At 44.4% G+C, this 27,884-nt stretch overlaps 1 protein-coding gene across 1 annotated transcript in view; it reads left to right on the forward strand.

The window, feature by feature from the left end:
• FOXJ3 (forkhead box J3) overlaps window positions 1-27,884 on the forward strand; it is a 136,652-nt gene that overhangs the window by 77,123 nt on the left and 31,645 nt on the right. Inside the window, exons 4-6 of the mRNA XM_040428776.1 lie at window positions 20,117-20,191; window positions 21,332-21,415; window positions 24,359-24,460. Coding sequence (XP_040284710.1) covers window positions 20,117-20,191; window positions 21,332-21,415; window positions 24,359-24,460 — 261 coding nt within the window. The remainder of the gene's footprint in view (window positions 1-20,116; window positions 20,192-21,331; window positions 21,416-24,358; window positions 24,461-27,884) is intronic.

Genomic DNA, 27,884 nt, shown 5'->3' on the forward strand with positions numbered 1-27,884 from the left:
CCATTCGAGATATATCTGAGACTGCTGATTTTTTTTTTTAAAACTTTTTTATTTTTTTCTTGCAATTACGACAGCTAGAAAAGTCAGAGATTCAGGCTTTTTCAATTCAGCTCCCATATCTTACAATACTGGAAGGTAGAATTGTTTTAAGACATTCTCCTGAATTTCTTCCCAAGATGGTATCTAAATTTCATTGCAGTCCAGAAATTTCTCTTCTCTTTCTTCATTCTGTCATCAGGCTTCTTCTGAAGAAGAGGAGATTCAGTAACCTTGATGTGAGAAGATGCGTTCTTCAATATCTGGATATTACAAATTACTTCAGAATGACTAATCAATGATTAGTCCAGTACCTGGGCACTAACCGGGTTAGAGCAGCCAGCAAGGCTTCCAGAATACGGATTAAGTTACTTTGAGAAAGAGAACTCCCCTGTCGGGACTAAAAGCCCGTTCTACGCGAGCTATGGCTGCCTCGCTTGAAGATATTTGCAGAGCAGCAACTTCTACTTTTTACAGGCATTACAAACTTGATGTGCTATCCAATAGAGACCTATCCTTTGGCAGAAAAGTTATATCTGCTTTGTTCCCCCCCCCCCCCCCCCCCCCCCCCCCCCCCCCCCCCCCCCCCCCCCCCCCCGAGTGGATTCTTTTGTTATTCATCCAGGAAGTGCTGTTGTGGAGGCATGGGGGAAAAGATAATTACTCTTACCGGTAATTGCATTTTCCCTTAGCCTCCACAACAGCACCGGGAATTCCCACCCAATTTTTTATTTTAGTTACATTTATATTGAGATTATGGGCAGTTGACCCTTTTTCTTTTGTATTATGTCTTATCCTTATTAAATGATGCATCTACTTGAAGTTCTAGTCTATTAACTGGTAAAGGGGAGGGGGCTTTTATGCGTTGATCTTTGTTGTTTTCCTGTCCCTGAAGAGGCGGGTACCCTCCAGGAAGTGCCGTTGTGGAGGCTAAGGGAAAATCCAATTACCGGTAAGGGTAATTATCATTTTTATATTTTAATAGTTTGGACTTACATCCTAGATCTGAATTTAATTAAATATTCTTCTGAAATACTTTGTTCTTTACATAGTTAAATCTGCTGACAACAAAATCACACAAAAAAATAAATAAAATGGAAATCAAATTTTTCAACCCATGGAGGTCTGGATTTGGAGTCACACTCAAAATGAAAGTGGAAAAACACACTACAGGCTGATCCAACTTTGATGTAATGTCCTTAAAACAAGTCAAAATGAGGCTCAGTAGTGTGTGTGGCCTCCACGTGCCTGTATGACCTCCCCTGTGCATGCTCCTGATGAGGTGGCGGACGGTCTCCTGAGGGATCTCCTCCCAGACCTGGACTAAAGCATCTGTCAACTCCTGGACAGTCTGTGGTGCAACGTGACGTTGGTGGATAGAGCGAGACATGATGTCCCAGATGTGCTCAATTGGATTCAGGTCTGGGGAATGGGCGGGCCAGTCCATAGCATCAATGCCTTCGTCTTGCAGGATCTGCTGACACACTCCAGCCACTTGAGGTCTAGCATTGTCTTGCATTAGGAGGAACCCAGGGCCAACCGCACCAGCATATGGTCTCACAAGAGGTCTGAGGATCTCATCTCGGTACTTAATGGCAGTCAGGCTACCTCTGGCGAGCACATGGAGGGCTGTGCGGCCTTCCAAAGAAATGCCATCCCACTCCATTACTGACCCAATGCCAAACCGGTCATGCTGGAGGATGTTGCAGGCAGCAGAACGTTCTCCACGGAGTCTCCAGACTCTGTCACGTCTGTCACATGTGCTCAGTGTGAACCTGCTTTCTTCTGTGAAGAGCACAGGGCGCCAGTGGCGAATTTGCCAATCTTGGTGTTCTCTGGCAAATGCCAAACGTCCTGCACGGTGTTGGGCTGTAAGCACAACCCCCACCTGTGGACGTCGGGCCCTCATATCACCCTCATGGAGTCTGTTTCTGACTGTTTGAGCAGACACATGCACATTTGTGGCCTGCTGGAGGTCATTTTGCAAGGCTCTGGCAGTGCTCCTCCGGTTCCTCCTTGCACAAAGGCGGAGGTAGCGGTCCTGCTGCTGGGTTGTTGCCCTCCTGCGGCCTCCTCCACGTCTCCTGATGTACTGGCCTGTCTCCTGGTAGCGCCTCCATGCTCTGGACACTACGCTGACAGACACCGCAAAGTCGCAAACCTTCTTGCCACAGCTCGCATTGATGTGCCATCCTGGATAAGCTGCACTACCTGAGCCACTTGTGTGGGTTGTAGACTCCGTCTCATGCTACCACTAGAGTGAAAGAAACGCCAGCATTCAAAAGTGACCAAAACATCAGCCAGGAAGCATAGGAACTGAGAAGTGGTCTGTGATCACCACCTGCAGAACCACTCCTTTATTGGGGGTGTCTTGCTAATTGCCTATAATTTCCACCTGCTTATCCCATTTGCACAACAGCATGCGAAATTGATTGTCACTCAGTGTTGCTTCTTAAGTGGACAGTTTGATTTCACAGAAGTGTGATTGACTTGGAGTTAGATTGTTGTTTAAGTGTTCCCTTTTATTTTTTTGAGCAGTGTATGTGTGTGTGTGTATATATATATATATATATATTAGTGCACCGAAATTCCGGCGGACGAAAATGGGCCTAATCCATTTCGGCCGATATTGGTACATATCGGCAGAAAATATGGGGTGTGGGATTTGTCACCCGCGCCGGGCGGGCGGTTTACTTTGTCACTGCATCTTTATTTTACCTTACAATCGTGACGCTCCAGTAACAACTCTGCAGGCAGAGCGGAGGGCGGCGTAACGTCACTTACTCACGTGACACGCCTGCTCCGCCTCCTTCATTCATAAAGTGGGCGGAGCAGGTGCGTCACGTGAGTAAGTGACGTTACGCCGCCCTCCGCTCTGCCTGCAGAGTTGTTACTGGAGCGTCACGATTGTAAGGTAAAATAAAGATGCAGTGAGTGATTAGTCTGCTGTGAGCAGCAGGGCCGGGGCTGTTATGGGTAGGGGGATCGGTCTATGGCACTGTTATGGGGAAAGGGGATCTGTGCACTGTTATGGGGAAAGGGGATCTGTGCACTGTTATGGGGAAAGGGATCTGTGCACTGTTATGGGGAAAGGGATCTGTGCACTGTTATGGGGAAAGGGATCTGTGCACTGTTATGGGGAAAGGGATCTGTGCACTGTTATGGGGAAAGGGATCTGTGCACTGTTATGGGGAAAGGGATCTGTGCACTGTTATGGGGAAAGGGATCTGTGCACTGTTATGGGGAAAGGGATCTGTGCACTGTTATGGGGAAAGGGATCTGTGCACTGTTATGGGGAAAGGGATCTGTGCACTGTTATGGGGAAAGGGATCTGTGCACTGTTATGGGGAAAGGGATCTGTGCACTGTTATGGGGAAAGGGATCTGTGCACTGTTATGGGGAAAGGGATCTGTGCACTGTTATGGGGAAAGGGATGCCCATAACAGTGCACATATCCCCCCCCCCCCCCTCCATAACAGCGCCACCCACAGATGAATTTCATTCATGAAAAATAATTATTAATAAAATCATTAAAAAAAAAGTATTTTAAAAGTATTTGGGCAAAAAGGCAGTTTCGGTCAAGGGCATCCTGAATTTTCGGTTTCGGACCGGAATTTTCATTTCGGTGCACCCCTAATTATATATATATATATATATATATATATATATATATATATATATATATATATATATATATATATATATATATATATATATATATATTTTTTAAAAAAAATTTTTTTTATATATGTAAAATTGAGAAAGGGGGCAATTTAAATGTAATATTTTGGTGTTTGTTAAAATTTTTGTACTTTTTTATTTAACTATTTCCCCTTTTAGGGGCTAGAACCTGGGATCTTTTAATCCCTAGTCCTATGCACCCTGATAGAGCTCTATTAGGGTGAATAGGACTTCAGACTCTCCCTGCTGCCCTGTGCATAGTACACACAGCAACAGGGAGATTACCATGAAAGGCTTCAGTAGTGTCCTGGCTCCCCTGGTAACCGATTGGACTGCCACTGTACCACCAATGAAGGGGGTGAGGGGACCCTGTGGCCACTGCCGCCAATGTTTTTAATACTGGGGGGTCGCACTGCCAATGTTTTTAATACTGGGGAGGGGGGGGGGGGGGGGGTCGCACTGCGCCACCAATGAAGATAACTAATGTTTAATACAAATACAGATGGCGGGTGCCAGTGGCGGAATAACAGGCCTCTATGACAAGGCGCTGCGATCTGCTGCAGTTAACCCCTCAGGTGCCGCACTTGAGGTGTTAACTGCCGCGAATCGCAGCGCCCTGTCACAGCCTAGTATCGGTAAACGTCAAATCCCAGTATCGAATCGATACCGGTACAAAAGTATCTATTTGGTTTCCATAATTCGATACCTGGTGCAACCCTACTAGCATGTGAAAATTAAAATTCCCCTTATATCTTGACATTTTGAATACTTTATGACCATGGGCTCAAGGTGGTAAAGTAAATGGCAGATATAAATGTTAAACATATTGAGTAGGGTTTTTCCAGCCCATGAAATCTTTTACAAGGCAGTGACAATAAAGGATAATTCTCTCCTTATCAATCCCTTGCCAACGTTCCCCTGGTCCCCTGCCAGTTTCTCTCCACTGAGCTCCAGCAATTACGTTGCGCACCAACATTTTACTGCTGCAGCCGATCACTGGCTGTATCGTCAGCGCACTGATTGGCTGCAGAGTTCACTATCGCTAGTGCTGAGTAAGCACAGACTAATGGGGAATCAGGGAATTGTGGGCTCTGGAGTGGCGGGGAATGGGTTGTGTTGCTCCATTTTTGTTTCATACCAGTGTCAGCTATTTGTAGAAATGTATTGGGGTTGGAAAGCCTTTTTAGGGACATAAGTTGAGTATATAAAAACTTACTTTGGTCAGCGCATGAAGTTACAAGCCAAAGTCTGCTGCTGCCCGTAAGCCAACACTTATTGCTCTGGCTTCATTTAGCCTTTTTATGGGATATGAATACAACATTTTAATTCAGTGGCTCACATTTGTTATTTAGTTTGTCTGATTTTGGCAAAAATTGTGCCAAGTTTGTGCAGAAATTGAGATTGTAGCCTTCTCACTCCAAACAGGACCTTTCATTGGTCCAAACATTGTAAGGCTGTGTAGAGCAGCGCATCGGGATCTCACTGCACTTACTATTATTCCGGGGCGCCGCTCCGTTCTCCCGCTATGTCCCCTGGTATTTGGTTATACTGGGAGGAGTCTGCCCTGTTTCTCCCTGGGTGTTCCTTCTCCCAGGCTGTAGCGCTGTCCAATCGCAGCGCAAAGCTCACAGCCTGGGAGAAAAAAAGCCTCCCAGGCTGCAAGCTCTGCACTGCGATTGGACAGCGCTACAGCCTGGGAGAAGGAACACCCAGGGAGAAACAGGGCAGACTCCTCCCAGTATAACCAAATCAGCGTAAAAGACCTGAGAACTGAGCGGCGCCCCGGAATAATAGTAAGTGCAGGGAGATCCCGGGGTGTCGCTCTACACAGTCTGATAGTTATCTTGCAATGTTTAGACCAATGAAAGGTCCTCTTTAAAGGGACGCTACTGTCAGAAATGCATGTTGTTGTTTTTGAGTCTGTTTATCAAGCCCTGCACTTCAGAATTCTGGCTTAAAAAAATTGCAAAAGAGGATCAGTATATTTATGACTTAGTATATACTGTTTCATGCTATTTTCTGAGTACACTTTTAATGACTGGATAACCCCCTTTTAAAGGGATTAATAACTTATTGTACATAATTAGCCATAATTCTGCAATCACTGGATTCAAAAATATACTGGTTTGATAATTTGTAATTGCACCTTTTACAGAGGCAGGCTGACGGCATTAGATACAAAAAAATCTTTATTAATGGAGAACCCCTTTAAAGTTTTATTCCAGGACTGGATCCCTTTTTTAATTAGGGCCCACTGACTTCTGGTACCTAAGTAAAGAATGATATTTACCTGTTCCCCAAGGCTCAGGCTCCATTTGTCAGTATTCCAGTCTCTGGCTTGCATACTTCCAGCTGGGAAATGGGCAGGGCATGTGTGCTGCGGCTGCTGCTATGCCTATGGTCGTGACAGACTGCAGCAGTGGACAGGAAGTGAGAAAGGAGATGGCACTGCGTGCGCCGTCTCCTCATACAGCTGATCCTGGGACCCCTGTCAATCTGATATTGATAACCTATCCCGAGGATAGGTCATCAATACTAAAAGCCCAGAGAACCATTTAAAATGGAGGCCAATCCAGGAATACCCCTTTAAAGTCAGTATATGTGATGGTAAAGCTGGCCATACACATTAGGCTTATGTCCACTGAACCCATTGATTTTGGCAACCATCTATTGTGTATGAGGCCTCTAGGTATCTCCTGATGACTGATTTAGAGGGTGATAAAGATTTTCAACTGCCCAATCTTTTTGTTCTCCTCGTTTACTTATATGTATGGGAGGAACGAGGAGATGGCTGTCGTTGGAATGAACGTTTGGCCGGCATCTCATGTATGGCTAGCTTTATTTAAAGAGTGTCCGGTCCCAAAATGAAAATTCTTTTTATGTGCTCCTAACACCCCTCACCATTCCTACATATGCCCCCAATACCTGTTTATGTCTGAGCTCCCCCCAGCGTTTTGATGTCAGTCTGACGAAACTGAGCCAAATGGATCCGTCCTGACACACAATGTATGTTAACCACCTCCGGACCGCTGTACGCACAGACGCGTCCTGGAGGTGGTTGATTCATTCCTCCTGGACGCATATACGCGTCCTCTCGCGAGACGCGAGATTTCCTGTGAACGCGCGCACACAGGCGCGCGCGCTCACAGGAACGGAAGGTAAGAGAGTTGATCTCCAGCCTGCCAGCGGCGATCGTTCGCTGGCAGGCTGGAGATGTGTTTTTTTTAACCCCTAACAGGTATATTAGACGCTGTTTTGATAACAGCGTCTAATATACCTGCTACCTGGTCCTCTGGTGGTCCCATTTGTTTGGATCGACCACCAGAGGACACAGGTAGCTCAGTAAAGTCCCACCAAGCACCACTACACTACACTACACCCCCCCCCCGTCACTTATTAACCCCTTATTAGCCCCTGATCACCCCTGATCACCCCATATAGACTCCCTGATCACCCCCCTGTCATTGATTACCCCCCTGTCATTGATCACCCCCCTGTAAAGCTCCATTCAGATGTCCGCATGATTTTTACGGATCCACTGATAGATGGATCGGATCCGCAAAACGCATCCGGACGTCTGAATGAAGCCTTACAGGGGCATGATCAATGACTGTGGTTATCACCCCATATAGACTCCCTGATCACCCCCCTGTCATTGATCACCCCCCTGTCATTGATTACCCCCCTGTAAAGCTCCATTCAGACGTCCGCATGATTTTTACGGATCCACTGATAGATGGATCGGATCCGCAAAACGCATCCGGACGTCTGAATGAAGCCTTACAGGGGCATGATCAATGACTGTGGTGATCACCCCATATAGACTCCCTGATCACCCCCCTGTCATTGATTACCCCCCTGTCATTGATCACCCCCCTGTAAAGCTCCATTCAGATGTCCGCATGATTTTTACGGATCCACTGATAGATGGATCGGATCCGCAAAACGCATCCGGACGTCTGAATGAAGCCTTACAGGGGCATGATCAATGACTGTGGTGATCACCCCATATAGACTCCCTGATCACCCCCCTGTCATTGATCACCACCCCTGTCATTGATCACCCCCCCTGTCATTGATCACCCCCCCTGTCATTGATCACCCCCCCTGTCATTGATCACCCCCCCTGTCATTGATCACCCCCCCTGTCATTGATCACCCCCCTGTCATTGATCACCCCCCTGTAAGGCTCCATTCAGACATTTTTTTGGCCCAAGTTAGCGGAATTATTATTTTTTTTTCTTACAAAGTCTCATATTCCACTAACTTGTGACAAAAAATAAAATTTGACATGAACTCACCATACCCCTCACGGAATCCAAATGCGTAAAATTTTTTAGACATTTATATTCCAGACTTCTTCTCACGCTTTAGGGCCCCTAGAATGCCAGGGCAGTATAAATACCCCACATGTGACCCCATTTCGGAAAGAAGACACCCCCAGGTATTCAGTGAGGGGCATATTGAGTCCATGAAAGATTGAAATTTTTGTCCCAAGTTAGCGGAACGGGAGACTTTGTGAGAAAAAAATAAAAAATATCAATTTCCGCTAACTTGTGCCAAAAAAAAAAAATTTCTATGAACTCGCCATGCCCCTCATTGAATACCTTGGGGTGTCTTCTTTCCAAAATGGGGTCACATGTGGGGTATTTATACTGCCCTGGCATTCTAGGAGCCCCAAAGCGTGAGAAGAAGTCTGGTATCCAAATGTCTAAAAATGCCCTCCTAAAAGGAATTTGGGCCCCTTTGCGCATCTAGGCTGCAAAAAAGTGTCACACATCTGGTATCGCCGTACTCAGGAGAAGTTGGGGAATGTGTTTTGGGGTGTCATTTTACATATACCCATGCTGGGTGAGATAAATATCTTGGTCAAATGCCAACTTTGTATAAAAAAATGGGAAAAGTTGTCTTTTGCCAAGATATTTCTCTCACCCAGCATGGGTATATGTAAAAAGACACCCCAAAACACATTCCCCAACTTCTCCCGAGTACGGAGATACCAGATGTGTGACACTTTTTTGCAGCCTAGGTGGGCAAAGGGGCCCATATTCCAAAGAGCACCTTTCTGATTTCACTGGTCATTTACCTACTTACCACACATTAGGGCCCCTGGAAAATGCCAGGGCAGTATAACTACCCCACAAGTGACCCCATTTTGGAAAGAAGACACCCCAAGGTATTCCGTGAGGGGCATGGCGAGTTCCTAGAATTTTTTATTTTTTGTCACAAGTTAGTGGAAAATGATGATTTTTTTTTTTTTTTTTTTTTTTCATACAAAGTCTCATATTCCACTAACTTGTGACAAAAAATAAAAACTTCCATGAACTCACTATGCCCATCAGCGAATACCTTGGGGTCTATTCTTTCCAAAATGGGGTCACTTGTGGGGTAGGTATAATGCCCTGGTATTTTAGGGGCCCAAATGTGTGGTAAGGAGTTTGAAATCAAATTCTGTAAAAAATGACGAGTGAAATCCGAAAGGTGCTCTTTGGAATATGGGCCCCTTTGCCCACCTAGGCTGCAAAAAAGTGTCACACATCTGGTATCTCCGTACTCAGGAGAAGGTGGGGAATGTGTTTTGGGGTGTCATTTTACATATACCCATGCTGGGTGAGAGAAATATCTTGGTCAAATGCCAACTTTGTATAAAAAAATGGGAAAAGTTGTCTTTTGCCAAGATATTTCTCTCACCCAGCATGGGTATATGTAAAAAGACACCCCAAAACACATTCCCCAACTTCTCCCGAGTACGGAGATACCAGATGTGTGACACTTTTTTGCAGCCTAGGTGGGCAAAGGGGCCCATATTCCAAAGAGCACCTTTCGGATTTCACTGGTCATTTACCTACTTACCACACATTAGGGCCCCTGGAAAATGCCAGGGCAGTATAACTACCCCACAAGTGACCCCATTTTGGAAAGAAGACACCCCAAGGTATTCCGTGAGGGGCATGGCGAGTTCCTAGAATTTTTTATTTTTTGTCACAAGTTAGTGGAAAATGATGATTTTTTTTTTTTTTTTTTTTTTTTCATACAAAGTCTCATATTCCACTAACTTGTGACAAAAAATAAAAACTTCCATGAACTCACTATGCCCATCAGCGAATACCTTGGGGTCTCTTCTTTCCAAAATGGGGTCACTTGTGGGGTAGTTATACTGCCCTGGCATTCTAGGGGCCCAAATGTGTGGTAAGGAGTTTGAAATCAAATTCTGTAAAAAATGACGAGTGAAATCCGAAAGGTGCTCTTTGGAATATGGGCCCCTTTGCCCACCTAGGCTGCAAAAAAGTGTCACACATCTGGTATCTCCGTATTCAGGAGAAGTTGGGGAATGTGTTTTGGGGTGTCATTTTACATATACCCATGCTGGGTGAGAGAAATATCTTGGCAAAAGACAACTTTTCCCATTTTTTTATACAAAGTTGGCATTTGACCAAGATATTTATCTCACCCAGCATGGGTATATGTAAAATGACACCCCAAAACACATTCCCCAACTTCTACTGAATACGGAGATACCAGATGTGTGACACTTTTTTGCAGCCTAGGTGGGCAAAGGGGCCCACATTCCAAAGAGCACCTTTCGGATTTCACTGGTCAGTTTTTACAGAATTTGATTTCAAACTCCTTACCACACATTTGGGCCCCTAGAATGCCAGGGCAGTATAACTACCCCACAAGTGACCCCATTTTGGAAAGAAGAGACCCCAAGGTATTTCGTGATGGGCATAGTGAGTTCATGGAAGTTTTTATTTTTTGTCACAAGTTAGTGGAATATGAGACTTTGTATGAAAAAAAAAATAAAAATAAAAAATCATCATTTTCCGCTAACTTGTGACAAAAAATAAAAAGTTCTATGAACTCACTATGCCCATCAGCGAATACCTTAGGGTGTGTACTTTCCGAAATGGGGTCATTTGTGGGGTGTTTGTACTGTCTGGGCATTGTAGAACCTCAGGAAACATGACAGGTGCTCAGAAAGTCAGAGCTGCTTCAAAAAGCGGAAATTCACATTTTTGTACCATAGTTTGTAAACGCTATAACTTTTACCCAAACCATTTTTTTTTTACCCAAACATTTTTTTTTTATCAAAGACATGTAGAACAATAAATTTAGAGCAAAATTTATATATGGATGTCATTTTTTTTGCAAAATTTTACAACTGAAAGTGAAAAATGTCATTTTTTTGCAAAAAAAATCGTTAAATTTCGATTAATAACAAAAAAAGTAAAAATGTCAGCAGCAATGAAATACCACCAAATGAAAGCTCTATTAGTGAGAAGAAAAGGAGGTAAAATTCATTTGGGTGGTAAGTTGCATGACCGAGCAATAAATGGTGAAAGTAGTGTAGGTCAGAAGTGTAAAAAGTGGCCTGGTCTTTCAGGGTGTTTAAGCACTGGGGGCTGAGGTGGTTAAGATCCAACAATGTAAAATATGATTTTTTTGCCATTTTTCAAGTGGTCTTAAACTTTTGATCAGGACTGTATTAATGATTAAAAATTAGACTGAAGCAGAAAGATACAGTGAGGAACAGAAGTATTTGAACACCCTGCTATTTTGCAAGTTCTCTCACTTAGAAATCATTGTAAGTTTGAAATTCACATTGTAGGTGCATTCCCACTCTAAGAGACAGAATAAAAAAAAATTTAAAAATCAGGAAATCGCATTGCATGATTTTTAAAGAACTGATTTGTCTTGCACTGCTGAACATAAGTATTTGAACACCTGAGAAACAGCAAGAATTTTGGCTCTCAAAGACCTGTTACTGTGCCTTTAAAAAGTCCACCTCTACTCCACTCATTAATCTAACTTAGTAGCACCTGTCTGAGCTCTTTAAAGACACCTGTCCACCCCACAGTCAGTCAGACGCCAACTACTACCATGGGCAAGACCAAAGAGCTGTCAAAAGACACCAGAGACAAAAATGTGGACCTCCACAAGGCTGGAAAGGGCTACGGGGCAATTGCCAAGCAGCTTGGTGAAAATAGATCAACTGTTGTTGCAGTTGTTAGAAAATAGAATAGGCTAAAGACGACAGTCAGTCTCCCTCAGACTGGGGCTCCATGCAAGATCTCACCTCGTGGGGTATCGCTGATAAGAAAGTTGGGGAATCAGCCCAGAACTACAAGCGAGGAGCTGGTCAATGACATGAGAGCTGGGACCACAGGTTCAAAGGTCACTGTCGGTAGAACACTACGCCGTCATGGTTTCAAATCATGCATTGCATGGAAGGTTCCCCTGCTAAAGTCATCACATGTCCAGGTCCGTCTGAAGTTTGCCAATGACCATCTGGATGATCTAGAGGAGGCATGGGAGAAAGCCATGTGGTCTGATGAGACCAAAGTAGAACTTTGTGGTCTAAACTTCACTCGTCGTGTTTGGAGGAAAAAGAAGGATGAGTTGCATCCCAAGAACACCATCCCTACTGTGAAGCATGGGGGGGGGGGTAATATCATGCTTTGGGGGTGCTTTTCTACGAAGGGGACAGTACGACTGCACTGTATTAAGGAGAGGATGAATGGGGCCATTTATTGTGAGATTTTGAGCAACAACCTCCTTCCCTCAGTCAGAGCATTGAAGATGGGTCGTGGCTGGGTCTTCCAACATGACAACGACCCGAAGCACACAGCCAGGATAACCAAGGAGTGGCTCCGTAAGAAGCATATCAAGGTTCTGGAGTGGCCTAGCCAGTCTCCCGACCTAATTCCAATAGAACATTTTTGGAGGGAGCTGAAACTCCGCGTTGCTCAACGACTGCCCCGAAACCTGACAGATCTAGAGGAGATCTGTGTGGAGGAGTGGGCCAAAATCCGTGTTCAGTGTGTGCAAACCTGGTCAAGAACTACAGGAAACGTTTGACCTCTAATTGCAAACAAAAGCTTCTGTACCAAATATTAACACCGATTTTCTCAGGTGTCCAAATACTTATGTTCAGCAGTGCAAGACAAATTCTTTAAAAATCATACAATGTGATTTCCTGAATTTTTATTTTTTTATTCTGTCTGAGTGGGAATGCACCTACAATGTGAATTTCAGATCCCTCCATGATTTCTAAGTGGGAGAACTTGCAAAATCGCAGGGTGTTCAAATACTTCTGTTCCTCACTGTATATGCTTCATACCTCCTGAACATAATTTTCTTCTTCAAATTTTAATAAAAAAAAAAAAATGTGGGGTTTAAACTCCTTTAAAAAGTAAGTGTACCCTCAAAAACCTATATATTTCCCCTAAGCAGACAGCCTGATGATTGCAGTTGCCTTCAGCCAGGTTCACTTTCAGGCTCGGACAGGCCCACGGGTACAGATGAACCCCCCGGTGGGCTTCTAGTCTCTCACCCCCTGCTCAACTGGCACATAGCACAGTAGACATACTGCACTACATACATATATTCAATGTACAGCACCTCCACCAGCCTATGTTCATATGAAAGAACTTGATAGATTATTATAGAAACTCTCCAATTTATTATTATAGACGCGATCAGAGTTGAGATGACCTCTAGGTACAGAGGAAAGCTACCAGTGTCCTCTTTTCTCCTACGGACCTACCTTCTCAAAGTGGCTACAGGGACCCCCATATTCAATCTTTTGGTAGCATGTGGCTGCTGTGTGGTAATTTTTGAATGTATTCGTACGGTGGGCCCCCAAATAAATTTTACAGGTGGGCCCTAGGCACCCCAGACCGACACTGACCTTTTTGTGACTTTGAGACAAACAGGATTTATTAAAAAAGAATGCATCTGTACGAACATTACAACTAAAGCTCACATCCAAACAGAAGATTGCACACAAGACAATAGAAATGTAGTATAGTAAGGTGTGCATCATACATTACAAGTCTGTGCTCTTAAAAACACTGAAAGGGAGGCCGTACAATATTTGTCATCCACAAATGTATTAAAAATATACAGTTAGGTCCAGAAATGTTTGGACAGTGACACAATCTTCATGATTTGGGCTCTGCAGGCCACCACATTGGGTTTGAAATGAAACAACTGAGATGCGTTTAAGGCTCCATTCACACGTCCGTAATAATGGGTCCGCATCCGTTCCGCAAATTGCAGAACGGGTGTGGACCCATTCATTCTCTATGGGGACGGAATAGATGCGGAGAGCACACTATGTGCTATCCGCTTTTCCGGAGCGCGCCCCTGATCTTTCGGTCCGCAGCTCCGGAAAAAAAATAGAACATGTTCTATTCTTGTCCGCAATTGCGGACAAGAATAGGCATTTCTATTGGGGTGCCGGCCGGGTGCAATTTGCGGATCCTCAATACACTACGGATGTGTGAATGGACCCTAAAGTGTAGACTTTCAGGTTTAATTCAAGGGGTTGAACAAAAATATCCTGTAAAATGTATAGTAATTGCAACCGTTTTTCTAGAAAGTCTCCTCATTTCAGGGGCTTAAAAGTAATTGGACAAACTAACATTAGGCAACGACTGCCTGAAGTCTGGAACCCGTGGATATCACCAAATGCTGGGTTTCCCCTTTTGTGATGCTTTGCCAGGCCTATACTGCCGCTGTCTTCAGTTGTTAGGGTACTTTCACACTAGCGGCAGGACGGATCAGACCGGCTGTTCACCCTGTCGGATCCGTCCTTCCGCTATTTCGCCGGACCGCCGCTCCGCCGCTCCATCCCCATTGACTATAATGGGGACGGGGGTGGAGCTCCGGCGCGGTGAGAGGCCGCCGGACTAAAAGTCAGACATGCAGTACTTTTAGTCCGGCGGCCTCTTGCCGTGCTGTGCCAGAGCTCCGCCCCCGTCCCCATTATAGTCAATGAGGACGGTCCGCCGGCATGGCGAAATAACGGCAGGACGGATCAGACAGGGTGAACAGCCTGTCGGATCCGTCCTGCCGCTAGTGTGAAAGTAGCCTTACTTGTTTGTGAGTCTTTTTGCCTTAAGTTTTGTCTAAGGCTACTTTCACACTAGCGTTCGGAGCGGATCCGTCTGATGTTTCATCAGACAGATCCGCTCCGATAATGCAGACGTTTGCATCCGTTCAGAACGGATCCGTCTGCATTATAACTTAGAAAATTTTCTAAGTCTGAAAGTAGCCTGAGCGGATCCGTCCAGACTTTACATTGAAAGTCAATGGGGAACGGATCCGCTTGAAGATTGAGCCATATGGTGTCATCTTCAAGCGGATCCGTCCCCATTGACTTCCATTATAAGTCTGGACGGATCCGCTCGCCTCCGCACGGCCAGGCGGACACCCGAACGCTGCAAGCAGCGTTCAGGTGTCCGCTCACTGAGCGGAGCGGAGGCTGAACGCTGGCAGGCGGATGCATTCTCAGTGGATCCGCCTCCACTGAGAATGCATTGGGGCCGGACGGCTGCGTTCAGGACCGCTCGTGAGCCCCTTCAAACGGAGCTCACGAGCGGACACCTGAACGCAGGTGTGAAAGTAGCCTTAAGCAAGTGAAATGCATGCTTGAGCTGGGGATTGACTCTGCCATTGCAAAATATTCCACTTCTTTGCCTGGATTGCTTTCGCGGTATGGGACTTTGTCCATGTACTATGAAGCCCTATCCAATCAACCTTGCTGCATTTGGTTGAATCTGAAAAGTATATCCTTGTGCACTGGAGAACTCATCCGGCTGCTTCTGTCTTCACTTACATCATCAATAAACGCTAGTGACCCAGTGCTTTTGGAAGCCATGCATGCCCATGCCATGACAGTGCCTCCATTATGTTTAACAGATGATGTGGTGTGCTTTGGATCATGAGCTGTACCATGCCTTCTTCATACTTTCTTCTTCCCATCATTCTGGTACAGGTTGATCTTAGCTTCATCTGTACAAAGAATGCTGTTCCTGAACTGGGCTGGCTTCTGTGGGTGTTTTTGGCAAGGTCTAATCTGTCCTTTCTATTTTTCATGCTGATTAATGGTTTGCACCTTGTGGTGAACCCTCTGTATTTGCTCTAATGAAGTCTTCTCTTTTTGGTAGATTTTACATACTGATGGATCTACTTCCTGGAAAGTGTTCTTCACTTGGGTGGATGTTGTGAAGGGTTTTTCTTTACCTTGGAAAGGATTCTGCGATCATCCATCACTGTTGTCTTCCATGGACGTCCAGGCCTTTTTGAGCTCCCGAGCTCAACAGTGCTTTTTTTTTTTTTTTTTTGTTTTTTTTTTTTTTTACCCAGAATGAGCCAATCCTTTTTTGCTATCCTTTTTTTTTTTTTTTCTTCCTTCAGTGTAATAATGGTTTGTTTCCCTACCATTGAGAGATCCTTTGACCTCTTGTTGTAGGTTCACAGCAACAGCTTCCAAATGCAAATGCCACACCTGGAATAAGCTCCAGACCTTTTACCTGCTTAATCGGTGGTGGATTAACTAGGGAATAGCCTATGTAGCCCATTAAATAGCTTTTGAGTTAATTGTCCAGTGGGGCTGGGCGATATGGCCTAAAATCTATATCTCAATATAATTTGAAGCATGTGCGATATAACGATATATCGCGATATAATATTTTCTTCTGTATGTGTACAAATTACAAAACTTTTCAAGAAATTTTTAAGATGTGTATTATGTAACAGATCTTTTTCCAAACAATGTAAAGATGAAGTGTTAGTAGAACACAAAATTGTTTAAAATAAAGTGCAAAATGTAAAACTTCCATTTCCCATCATCCATGTCCCCCAGCCAGCGCCATCAGCCCCATGCCATAGCCATCCCCCCCCCCCCCCCCTTTCCCTGTAGATTCGGACCCCCTGCTAATATACTTACCTTTCCCGCAGGGTGCGCGGCTGGCTGATGGAGTCCGCAGGAAACAGACCGCATCTTCTTCCCAGCATGCACTGGGAGGGACCTGGCATCACACACAGCGTTAGCCAGCGCGCACGCAAGGCCCTGGCCAGTGTAGTGCGGTGCAGAGTCGGGAGGCTACGGAGCAGTGAGTCAGAAGCTTCTTCAATTTACTACCGCTCCGTGGTCATCTATCGCCATATGGCGATATAGCTAAAATCTATATCGTTGTCCGAATTTATGTAGATAATATCTTATATCGTTTATATCTCCCACCCCTATTGCCCAGTTACCTTTGGTCCGTTGAAAAAGAGGCAGCTACATATTATAGAGCTGTAATTCCTAAACCTTTCCTCCAATTTGGATGCGAATACCCTCAGATTAAAAGCTGAGTCTGCACCTTAAGCCCATATTGATTATATAACTGTATCTTGAATATTTTTTGGTAAACAGCGGAAATACCAAAACTTGTGTCACTGTCCATATTTTTCTGGATCTAACTGTATATTGTTACCAAAATCCACATTTCATGAGACTGCACAGAATACTGTGTATTAGGGCGCATTTACACACTCTGCCATACGCACCCCACATAGTGCTGTGGACCCATTGACTTTAGTGGGTCTACGATCCGCAAGATGCGGCCATAGATAGTACATGTCCTATCTTTTGCGGTGCAGAGGCACGCACACGGAAGTCAATGGGTCCACGGCTGTCACACTTTCGTATGAATGCACCCTAAAAATGAATATTTTTCTGCTTGAAAAACGTATTGTAGTCGAAACGTCGCATTCTTGGTGAATAAATTAGGAATCGCATTGAAGACATCGAGTTCTGCAGTATTTCTCCCAAATCCCTAAAAATACACCTTAATTATTAATGCACACATCCATCTCCATGCAGCTTTGCAACAGTGATTAGAAGCAAAAATTGCATATAAATTCAAATTTGCAACTGAGATATGTACTGTAGCAGAGTCCTTATAGAAGGTATACTCTGCAAAGAGCTGTAAGATGTGAGGAGTTCAGACACTATACATTCACTGCTGCATGTGTTAAAGAAATGCAGCAACCAACTTTTGGATGCAAATGTATTTTAAATCCTGCATGTTCATTCTCAGATGGGTGTAATGCAGGATAGGGACCGTGTAATATGTAACCTTTATTTAGTTTTGTGTGTGTGGTACAAGTGTCTGGTGAACATCTGGGTTGGGGAATTAATAAAATCCTAATTAGCCGCAGAGGGTGGTTAGATGAGCAAGTGATCATGTTTTTATCTCTGTCGGTAACAGTCATATAGCAAGTATGCTCTCTGATGGGATTGAAAACGTATGCAGAAGTTGCTTAGCCCTCCCCATGGGGTCATAAACTTTTTCACAGGAGGACCTATACCTCTTCTCCTCTCCTTGCAGCCTGTCTGCACGTCCCGACTGACCACCCCTCTTTCTTCTCGCTGCCTGAGATCACAGCCCGCTGAAGGGGAGATTGAAGCTGCTTAAATGTTGTTTATCTTCATCTCTGTATCTGCTTAGGTATATGAGCCAGGTCTTGTTTTAAAGCTGAGAACCAGAGGATTGTGGTGCTATCTGTGATAAAGCCAGAAAAAACACATTTAGCAAACGGGTAAGAGTGAGAGCTGCAGGTATATGCAGCTTCCGCTTCACCCTACAGTTTCTTGTCCTGTATTGTGGCTAGAGCTGGTGTTGTTTTAAAGCTTATCATAAGACCTGGCTACCATCTTCAGCTGGAGGGAATTAATCTAGTGATGTGTGTTTTTTTTTTTTTTTTTTTACTAGGTTAGAATGGGCAAAGTAGGAGGTTCCTTCTATAGCCAGTTATCTTCCAGCCAGACACAGTGAAAAGGAAGAAGCAGCATAAGGTTACATGCACATGACCGTGACGTCTTTTGCGGTCCGCAAACTGTGTATCCGCGAAAAACGGAAGCCGCCCGTGTGCCTTACGCAATTTGCGGAACGGAACGGATGGCCCATTGTAGACATGCCTATTCTTGTCCGCAAAACAGACAAGAATAGGACATGCTGTATTTTTTTGCATCGGTCAACACCCGAGCCGCAAAAACTGCGGCTCTGATGCGTACCCAAAAAACGGTTGTGTGCATGAGGCCTAAGGCTTAATATGGGATATATGTGAAATTATGATCGAACGGAATGAGGAGATGAAGGAAGGGCAGGGATTTTTATTTTTTGTGCATGTTCTATATTTGTTGCTTCTTTAAAATTCATATGTCACCGGGGTAAGTGCCATGGACATTAGGGCGCCATGATGTCATATTCAATGGTTCTGCAAGTGTCTACCAAAGGGGTTTTCTGACTTCACTTCACCTGAATAGGGCTGAGCAGCGCCTAGGCCACGTGACCGATGAATGTGACTTCAGTGGCCTAGGGTAAGCTGCTTATAGGAGCGCGTGGTCTTCTCAAACAGTTGATTGGTGGGGTTCCCGGGTCTCGAACCTCCACCGATCAGATGCTGAGGACTTATCCAGTATAAAAAAAAGTTGGAAAATCCCCTTAAGTTGCTCAAAAGAAGTTAGCCCCCATTCCTAAAAAACTTAACCATTTTTGGTCATTATGGGTCAGGGCTGAATGGAAATACGTACAGTATATTACGTTCCTCCACTTGGCACAGTACAAGACAAAATCCTTTTAACACGTTATGAAAAAGACCATTTATTGCTACATGTGTGTGTCGGAGCTGTAATAACAGCCGTCTATGTTGTCACCAAGCTCCCCAGATAGAGACATAAAATAGATTTTTTTTCCAGGAGAGGTGGACTTGGGCTACTTTCACACTTGCGCTTTCACTTTTCGCTATTGAGATCAGTCACGCAAGCAGCGTTTTTCTGTCTGTGATGTGGTGCGTAGCAAGACGGATCCTGACACACAATGTTAAGTCAATGGGGACGGATCCATTTTCTTGGACACAATAGAAAACTGATCCATCCCCCATTGACTTTCAATGGAGTTCATGATTGATCCGTCTTGGCTATTTTAAAGATAATACAACCGTATTATCCCAACGGAAGCATTTTTGCTGATCCATGACTGATCCAGCAAAAACGCTGGTGTAAAAGTAGCCTAAGAAGGGATAACTGCAAAATTGTTTGGATTCCGACCAGTGGGATCCCTGGTGATCACAAGAGCGGTGGTCCCGAGTACCCAATTTTAACATTGGCCGAGCATTCACGGTCTTTAGGACTGCTGGAAATAGGCGAGTAAATTAATTCTCTGTAGTGCAGTCCTGCAGTTTTTCGGCCTCATACTTTCCCTTCAGTTTATTAACTACTTTTGGTAGAGCCAGAAGTACAGAACAGATGGAGGGCGATGTCTGCAGGATATGACTACAAGGAGTATGGTTGTTGTCTGTCACCATGGGGATTCATAATCCACAAAGGAGCTGTAGAAGCAAAGCAATAGGACATTTTTAATTAAGACTTATTACAAAGTTTCTTAATTTTTTTTAGTTTATATTCATGTGAAATAATAAATAAAAAAAATGTCTGGACTTGGCCTTTATGTAGAAATTAATTGTGAGAAAATGCTCTTTCCCACTGCAGAACACAACGGATCCTCTCGTAATTCCCAGCAGACTGCTGACTCTTCACATTTCTTTTCTTTTTTGTCTGCAGAATTCTATACGACACAACCTGTCATTGAATAAGTGCTTTCTGAAAGTGCCTCGGTCCAAGGATGACCCTGGAAAGGTAACGTTCACAGACCTGCCGTGTGTACTGAGGGCCAGGGATGTTACAGCCTCTTCTATAGCTTTCTAGAGGCAGAAAATGGGTTTTGACTGTCAGTTGCATGCAATATCATTATAGACATCAGTGTGGCAAGGAGCCACAGGAACATTTTAAAGGGCCACGTATTACAGTTTATTTTTTAAGGAACAGTCAAAGCAAAAAACTGATGTACATGACCTCTATATTTTGTTTCTGGAAATACAGCTATTGCCTGGATTCATGGCCCATGATCCATGACTACTCCTGTTGCTTGGTCTCTGTTTGAAGTTGTCATGATCTCCCTCCAGGAACCTGTATAGGGGCACACTGTAAAAGCTTTGGAACTGCGGTGGGAGCTTCCACTTCGTTTTCAGCTTTTGCCTGGAGTACTAGGGCCCGTTCACACGGTGGATTTTACAGCGGAACATTGCTGTGGGCAGCCATGAAATTCTGCTGAAAACCTGCAAACTGGCTGCATCCCATCCATCCCAATGGGAGGCAGCCCTGAGCATCGCGGCGTGGCGGCTTATAGACTCTGCTTTGCCGAGAAAGGACTTGTCCCTTCTGAGTGTGACTGTGGCTATAAGCCGCCCCTTCGCAGTCCTCAGTGCTGCTTCCCATTGAGATGTATTGGATGCAGAAAGGACACAGCCACAGGTGGGTTTTCGGCGGAATTTCGTTGCGGCTGTCCGCACCAAAATACCGCTGTAAAACCTGCTGTGTCATTTGGCCATTAAGGCACGGCCCAATTGTCAGAGGATGAACTTTCCTACGAATGCTAATTCCTAATAATCTGCCAGTCTATAGTTTCTGGGCAGCAGATCGTAGCCATCGCCTCTCCTCGTACAGTGGAGGTGATCGCTGCATGAAAATACAGCTCCTCAACTCCACTAACAAGCAGGCAAGTGTAGGGAAGGAATGTGCTGATCTCTGCATATACATTAAATGCAGCATTACCTTTTTCCCTGCTTATCCTCCCATTGCCTGAATAAACACAACGAGCAGTAGGAGTCCTCGCTGCACTGGACTGTAGTTGTGGCAAATTTCGCTATTAGAAATGTACTGTTAGCACTGCCACCGGTGAATGAAGTTAACATATCATGTGTTCTTTGTTATTTTTAGGGTTCCTATTGGGCAATAGACACAAATCCAAAGGAGGATGCGCTGCCAGCACGGCCAAAAAAGAGGCCGCGATCTGGAGAGCGGGTATGTATAGTTCTGTATGGGTATATTAGGCGAGGTGTGGGTACACTGTATGCACTGCTTCTCCACAGAGCATTAGTGAATGCTGGGGAAATAAGTCATAGCAGTGGCGGTCAGTATCAGTGTAATATTGTATGGACGATTCCTCCAGCAACATGTCAGACTAAATTGGCTGACCAGGGAGTCTGCTTTTTTTTTTTTTAAACGTACTCCCTGGTCCATCAGCACAGTGGCAAGCGATCGGCTGAATTTGGCTGATCACACCATACACATGCAATTTTCAGAAAAAATATAATAGATTGGTGGTTGGCTCACACTCAGGTGGTTATGGGCAGGTGCTACTAACTCACAGCTTGGGTGCCCGGACCCAAAAAAGATTTGTGAATGATAGAAAAAGAAAGGAGTGAGCACTCACACCATCTGGACCATAGGATATATTTAATAAATGGTATGCAATAAATCAATCACATCAACATTCAAATACAATAAAATTTCATAAAATAGTGCTTGGTACCAACATAAAATAACACTGACGAATGGTAGTTGTGCAATCCTTGCGTACTTAGTATTTGAATTAGCACTTCATGCCGCGTAGAGTTGTATAATAGAAGAACCACTCTGAATAGTGGTAATACCGCAGACCGCAGACGGCAGTTCTAATATCCCGGTGAGAAGTACATAGGACTCCAAGTTACTATTCAAGTGTCCTCGTGCATATAGATATGTCTTGCAGTATGACAGTCTCTCCACAATTAATCCGATATAACCGCACAGGGCTATAGATAGCACGCCACTAAGTATACAGTTCAGGTTCCTACCTTATCCCAAATTGTTCCAAATTGTTCCACGCTGAGCCGTCCTACCACGAGAAGCGAGTGATGCCGGCTGCTTCCGCGTCTCACGTCACAAATCTCGGGTTGCTGACGTCACAGTATCGCGGGATCACAAAATTCGGCTGATAGGAATAATAAATCGTTGGTGGGACCTGTAGTTATCTCCTGTATCCTAGAGCGGTATTATTGAAATTCCTTATCGCATGGCCATGCAATGCCTTTCATCAGGATCCAGTGGGTTAGGTGGGCGCTTCTCTTCCAGTCACCAGACGCGTTTCGGGGCGTCTACACCCCTTCCTCAGAGACTGTGGAGAGACTGTCATACTGCAAGACATATCTATATGCACGAGGACACTTGAATAGTAACTTGGAGTCCTATGTACTTCTCACCGGGATATTAGAACTGCCGACTGCGGTCTGCGGTATTACCACTATTCAGAGTGGTTCTTCTATTATACAACTCTACGCGGCATCAAGTGCTAGTTCAAATACTAAGTACGCAAGGATTGCACAACTACCATTCGTCAGTGTTATTTTATGTTGGTACCAACCACTATTTTATGTAATTTTATTGTATTTGAATGTTGATGTGATTGATTTATTGCATACCATTTATTAAATATATCCTATGGTCCAGATGGTGTGAGTGCTCACTCCTTTCTTTTTCTATCATGCAATTTTCAGCCAATAAGGACAACATTTTCCAATCTGGCCGATCACATATGCGGCACACAGAAGTCCGCCGTTGGCTCTTGAACAAACGCTCAGCTGACTTGTAACTCTTTGAAATCCCTGCTCATTAAAAATATAGGCGGTCCTGCTCGGAGATTGACAGCCTTCTCTGTATAAGAATGCAGGTAGAGAGAGCTGTCAGGCACTGATTGCTCTCTGGGATCCCGAGCTTGGTGTATGCGGGAATTACAGGATTAATTTACAAGGTATACTGGATCTTTCCCCAGAAGACTGTAATCAGTCTGCTCAGCGCCTCCTGCTCTATAAGGCCCCTTTCACACGGGCGAGAATTCCGCGCGGGTGCAATGCGTGAGGTGAATGCATTGCACCCGCACTGAATCCGGACCCATTCACTTCAATGGGGCTGTGCAGATGAAATGGAAAATAATAAAATATACAGAACACCGATCCCAAACCCGAACTTGCGCGATAAAAACTGAACATCGGAACGGAATCGCAGTCAAAACTGACTGCAATTGTGTACCTACTCGCACTATTTTCTCTGATCATAGACGCAACGCATCCGGACACGCTCGTCTGCAAGGGGCTTAACATTATGGTGGCTGATCAGACACGATGTTCGAAGTGACAGGTCACCATCTGCGACAGTTTTTCACTCTTTGCCTCATTGTAGTTTAACTCTTCTATTGTGATTTTTAAACATATTATGTCCTTTTTCCCATTTTTATTTTATTATTTTTTTGGATCCCCAAAAAGAGGCTTTTATAATTATGCTAATTAGGAATAAAAGAGCCCAAGGGGCTTTACTTGTACATAAAGGAGCCCTGTTCCGCCCCTCCTCTTCTGCTCTCCACCTCCTCGATTTCATCACAGTGCCACCTCTAATCTACTTCATGTCTGTGCATTTCTGTGGGCATCGGCTTCTTCACCTGAACTGCATGTGACGGTAAGATGGCCAGTTCTGGATCAACTGAACTTCACATACTACTGGCACATGAGCAGTTCAGCTGAAGAAGCCAATGCCACAGACGGTGCAGGCGCGTGCAAAAAGTAGATCTGCGCCTTCGCAAGATTTGACGTGGTGGAGGTGGAGAGAAGAGGGGAGGAACGCGGGGCTTCACTCTGATGGGCGCGGCTGGGGTCCTTTTAGGTATAAGTACAGCTCCTTGGACACTTTAATTCCTCATTAGCATAATTATAAAATCCCCCCTTTTTTTTATAAATAAAATCCTGTTTTTAGGGGTCAAAAGAAGAAGTTGCAGGACATAAAGGTATATTTGAAAATCACAATAGGAGAGCTACACTGCAACTCAAAGAATTAAAATCTGTTCGCTGGCGGTGGCAGACTCCCTTTAAAGGTATTTTACTGGTGTAAAATAAAGAATAGCAGCCATATTTTGGTTTTCTTTCCTCTTTTCAGGCCTCTACACCATACAGTATAGATTCCGACTCCTTGGGAATGGATTGTATAATCTCTGGAAGTGCCTCTCCAAGCCTGGCTATCAACACTGTGACTAACAAGGTAAGTGTCATCTTTACCTCTAGATATCAGTGAGTTGGAGCGCTGCTCGCTGAACTGCACTGAGCAGACTAATCTACAGAAATAAGGACATGAGTGAAACTAATCCTACTGCCTCTTGTGTATTAACGGCAGGCGTTAATTGATTCGTGACTCTCCGGTTGATTACATCTCACAGCTGGACTGATCTGAATATTTTTTAGAATATTTCTTTATGAGGTTGGAGCGCAGCCCTTTCTGATACAGAGCTGATCGAGATAATCGGTAAACTTCTGGCCTCCTGCAGCCTTTCCTGGGGTGTGTTCACACAGCTGATGTTCCACACTGATTTTGGCACGAGTTCTGTGTAGGGTTGGGCGACATCAAAATATTCAGACGATAACGATATTAAGAAATTTATTGCGATAGCGATATATATCGCAATAAATACCCATTTAAAAGAAAAAAAAAACACAAGGTGACATTATACTGTGTGGGGGCAGCCAGAAGGAGACATTATACTGTATGAGGGCAGCCACAAGGAGACATTATACTGTATGGGGGCAGCCACAAGGAGACATTATACTGTATGGGGGCAGCCACAAGGAGACATTATACTGTATGGGGGCAGCCACAAGGAGACGTTCTACTGTATGGGGGCAGCCGCAAGGAGACGTTCTACTGTATGGGGGCAGCCAGAAGGAGACGACATACTATATGGGGTCAGCCAGAAGGAGACGTTTTACTGTATGGGGGCAGCCGCAAGGCGACGTTTTACTGTATGGGGGCAGCCGCAAGGCGACGTTTTACTGTATGGGGGCAGCCGCAAGGCGACGTTTTACTGTATGGGGGCAGCCGCAAGGCGACGTTTTACTGTATGGGGGCAGCCGCAAGGCGACGTTTTACTGTATGAACAAGTTTTGACCCTCCCCCTCAGTATAATAATGTCATGTTGCTCATGTATGGGGTACTCATGAGGACTCCTTATTCCCTAATGCGTGCTATTATAGATCAGTGTGCAGACCACAGCTTTCAGGCAGACGGGAAGGAAAGACCAGTCCACAGGGCCGCAGAAGACTGACAGAGGACCTTTATGTATGACACCCGAGCCAGTTCTATTCTATGTTTAAGGTCTCGTCTCTCTCACTCCTCGCACGCCAAACTCTGTGTGTGGGAGTTGGAGAGACTTTTCCCGCCTGGCTGTTGTGCTCGCCTCTGCTGTTATCCGATTGAGGAATCGGTGGGCGGAGACATGAATATGGGGCGCTAGGAGGACCCTGGGCGGCCGCTGCGGGCAGTAATGTGGTTGTGAGTACTGTTATGCAGGATGCAGGGGCGGGCGGACACAGATTTAGAAGCGGTCAGCGCACATGTGACCGTTTCTATGACGTCACAAAATACAGCGGTTATTAGGAAACAGCGATATCGCCATATCGCTGTTTCTTAATACCGCTGTATATCACTGACACCAGTATACCGCTCAACCTTAGTTCTGTGTTGGAATCCATTTGAAAACCGTGTGTATTCTACCACCTGTTGTTTTCAATTGAAATCTGAGCTGTAATTCATATGGCAACCGTATGAAATCCACATTATGTAATAAAATAAATAAATCTCAATGCGGTCTCAGCGTGGAAAGTCCATTAAATCGGGCTAATCGGCGTACGGGTCTGCGGTAGAAACTCAAGGGTCTGGGGGTCATGTTCCTAGAAACTCAGTTAAGAAAAAATTATTATATATTTCAATAGTGTTTGTGAAATCAGCCTTCAATAAGCTCCCCCTAGTGGTGGCTCCAGGCATCCAGAATTTAGCCATTTAACTCTGTGGATGTGTCAAGAGAAAAATCGTAGTTCTTGTTTTGTAATAGCTGGGGAGACACTAGTTATATCGCTGTCTATTATGAGACTAAGGTGACCTTATACAGCACCCTAGGTATGTTGAATCTCCTAAACATGAGCGCTTTACATATGATCCGATTGGGTGAGGTTATAAAGGAGGTTTTATGCTGTTCCAAGCCATCATTTTGTAATATTTGTATATATAATATGTATGGGGCATTATAAGCTTTTTGTGGAAGAGCAGCGATGTTCCTGAGCCGTCCAGTGTCTGCCCTGGTGACAGCTTACAGGTCACATCATCTGGGCCTTGTATTGAAAAACTGAACCGGACAGAAATGCTGAGAGTTGCTTAAAATTATGGGTGATAAAGCATTTAAAAAAATATAAAAATACTCTAAGACTCTGTGGGCGACTCTTGAATCACTCTGCTGAATACAGCAGGATTACTCCTATCAGTGCAGGATTGTTGCCTATTGAAGTAGATAAGGCTGCTCCCCTGTGGCCATTGATGAAAACTGAGGGAGCAACCACCTAAGCTTGACCCATTAGAGCAGCTGCTGTCCAGCTCTTCTGTATGTTTGGTGTGAAGATGTGTCTCCCAGGGAAAGAGAACTATCTCGCTAGCGCCACCTTTTGGAAGTAGCACCCTAAGCATGAAAGTTCAACTTTTAAGAAGCCTTGAGGGATGACCAGGAAAGATGGGAAAGCCAAAAATCCATCCTCAGACTGGCTTGGCTATTTTCCCTTGTCACGTCCCAAGGCTTTTTTAAAAATTGGACTTTGACTCATAGGGATCCACTTTCACAAGGTGGCGCTAGCGAGATGGTTCTCTTTCCCTGGGAAATACCTCTGTCTATATTATTTTCCCATGGAGCATTGCCAGTAGGTCTCCATACACAGCTGGTTTATTTAAAGGGGTTCTCCAGGAGTAAAAAAAAAATATTAAAATACTTAAATATTGCTTTATTAGAAAAACATTCCCAAATAACGTATTAGTTATAATGGCTTGTTTTGTCTGGGGAGCAATCATTAGGGGAAATAAAATGGCCGCCGTCCTATTAGTACACACAAAACCTGTCCTAATCACACAGGAGGACAAGTTACTTCACAACACTGAGCTAAAGAGACTCATCCTCCTCTCTTACTTGTCAGGGATTATGATTCTAAATACGGCTGATAAGAACTTCAGTTGAATCTTTGTGGGAATGGAATTCATGAGGAGACCTGAAGTACAGAGAGGATGGACAGGACCGACTGTGGTAATGAAGACTTCATACAAGTGCTACAGATCATTACCACACCCCTACTACTCTCTCTGTGGGAATGGAGTTCATGAGGGGACATGAAGTACAAAGATTCATAGTATTCAGGATCATAATCACTGACATGTAGGAGAGAAGGATGAGGCAGCTCTTTCGCTCAGTGTTCTGAAGTAACTTGTCCTGCTGTGTGATTAGGACAGGTTTTGTGTGCACTAATAGGATGGCGGCCATTTTATTTCTCCTTATGATTGCTCCCTAGACAAAAAAAACCCAAACATTATAACTAATGAAAGGTATTTGGGAATGTATTTATAATAAAGTAATATTTAATTATTTAAATTTTCTTAA

Source organism: Bufo bufo, chromosome 1, assembly GCF_905171765.1.
Source record: "Bufo bufo chromosome 1, aBufBuf1.1, whole genome shotgun sequence".
Lineage (NCBI taxonomy): Eukaryota > Metazoa > Chordata > Amphibia > Anura > Bufonidae > Bufo > Bufo bufo.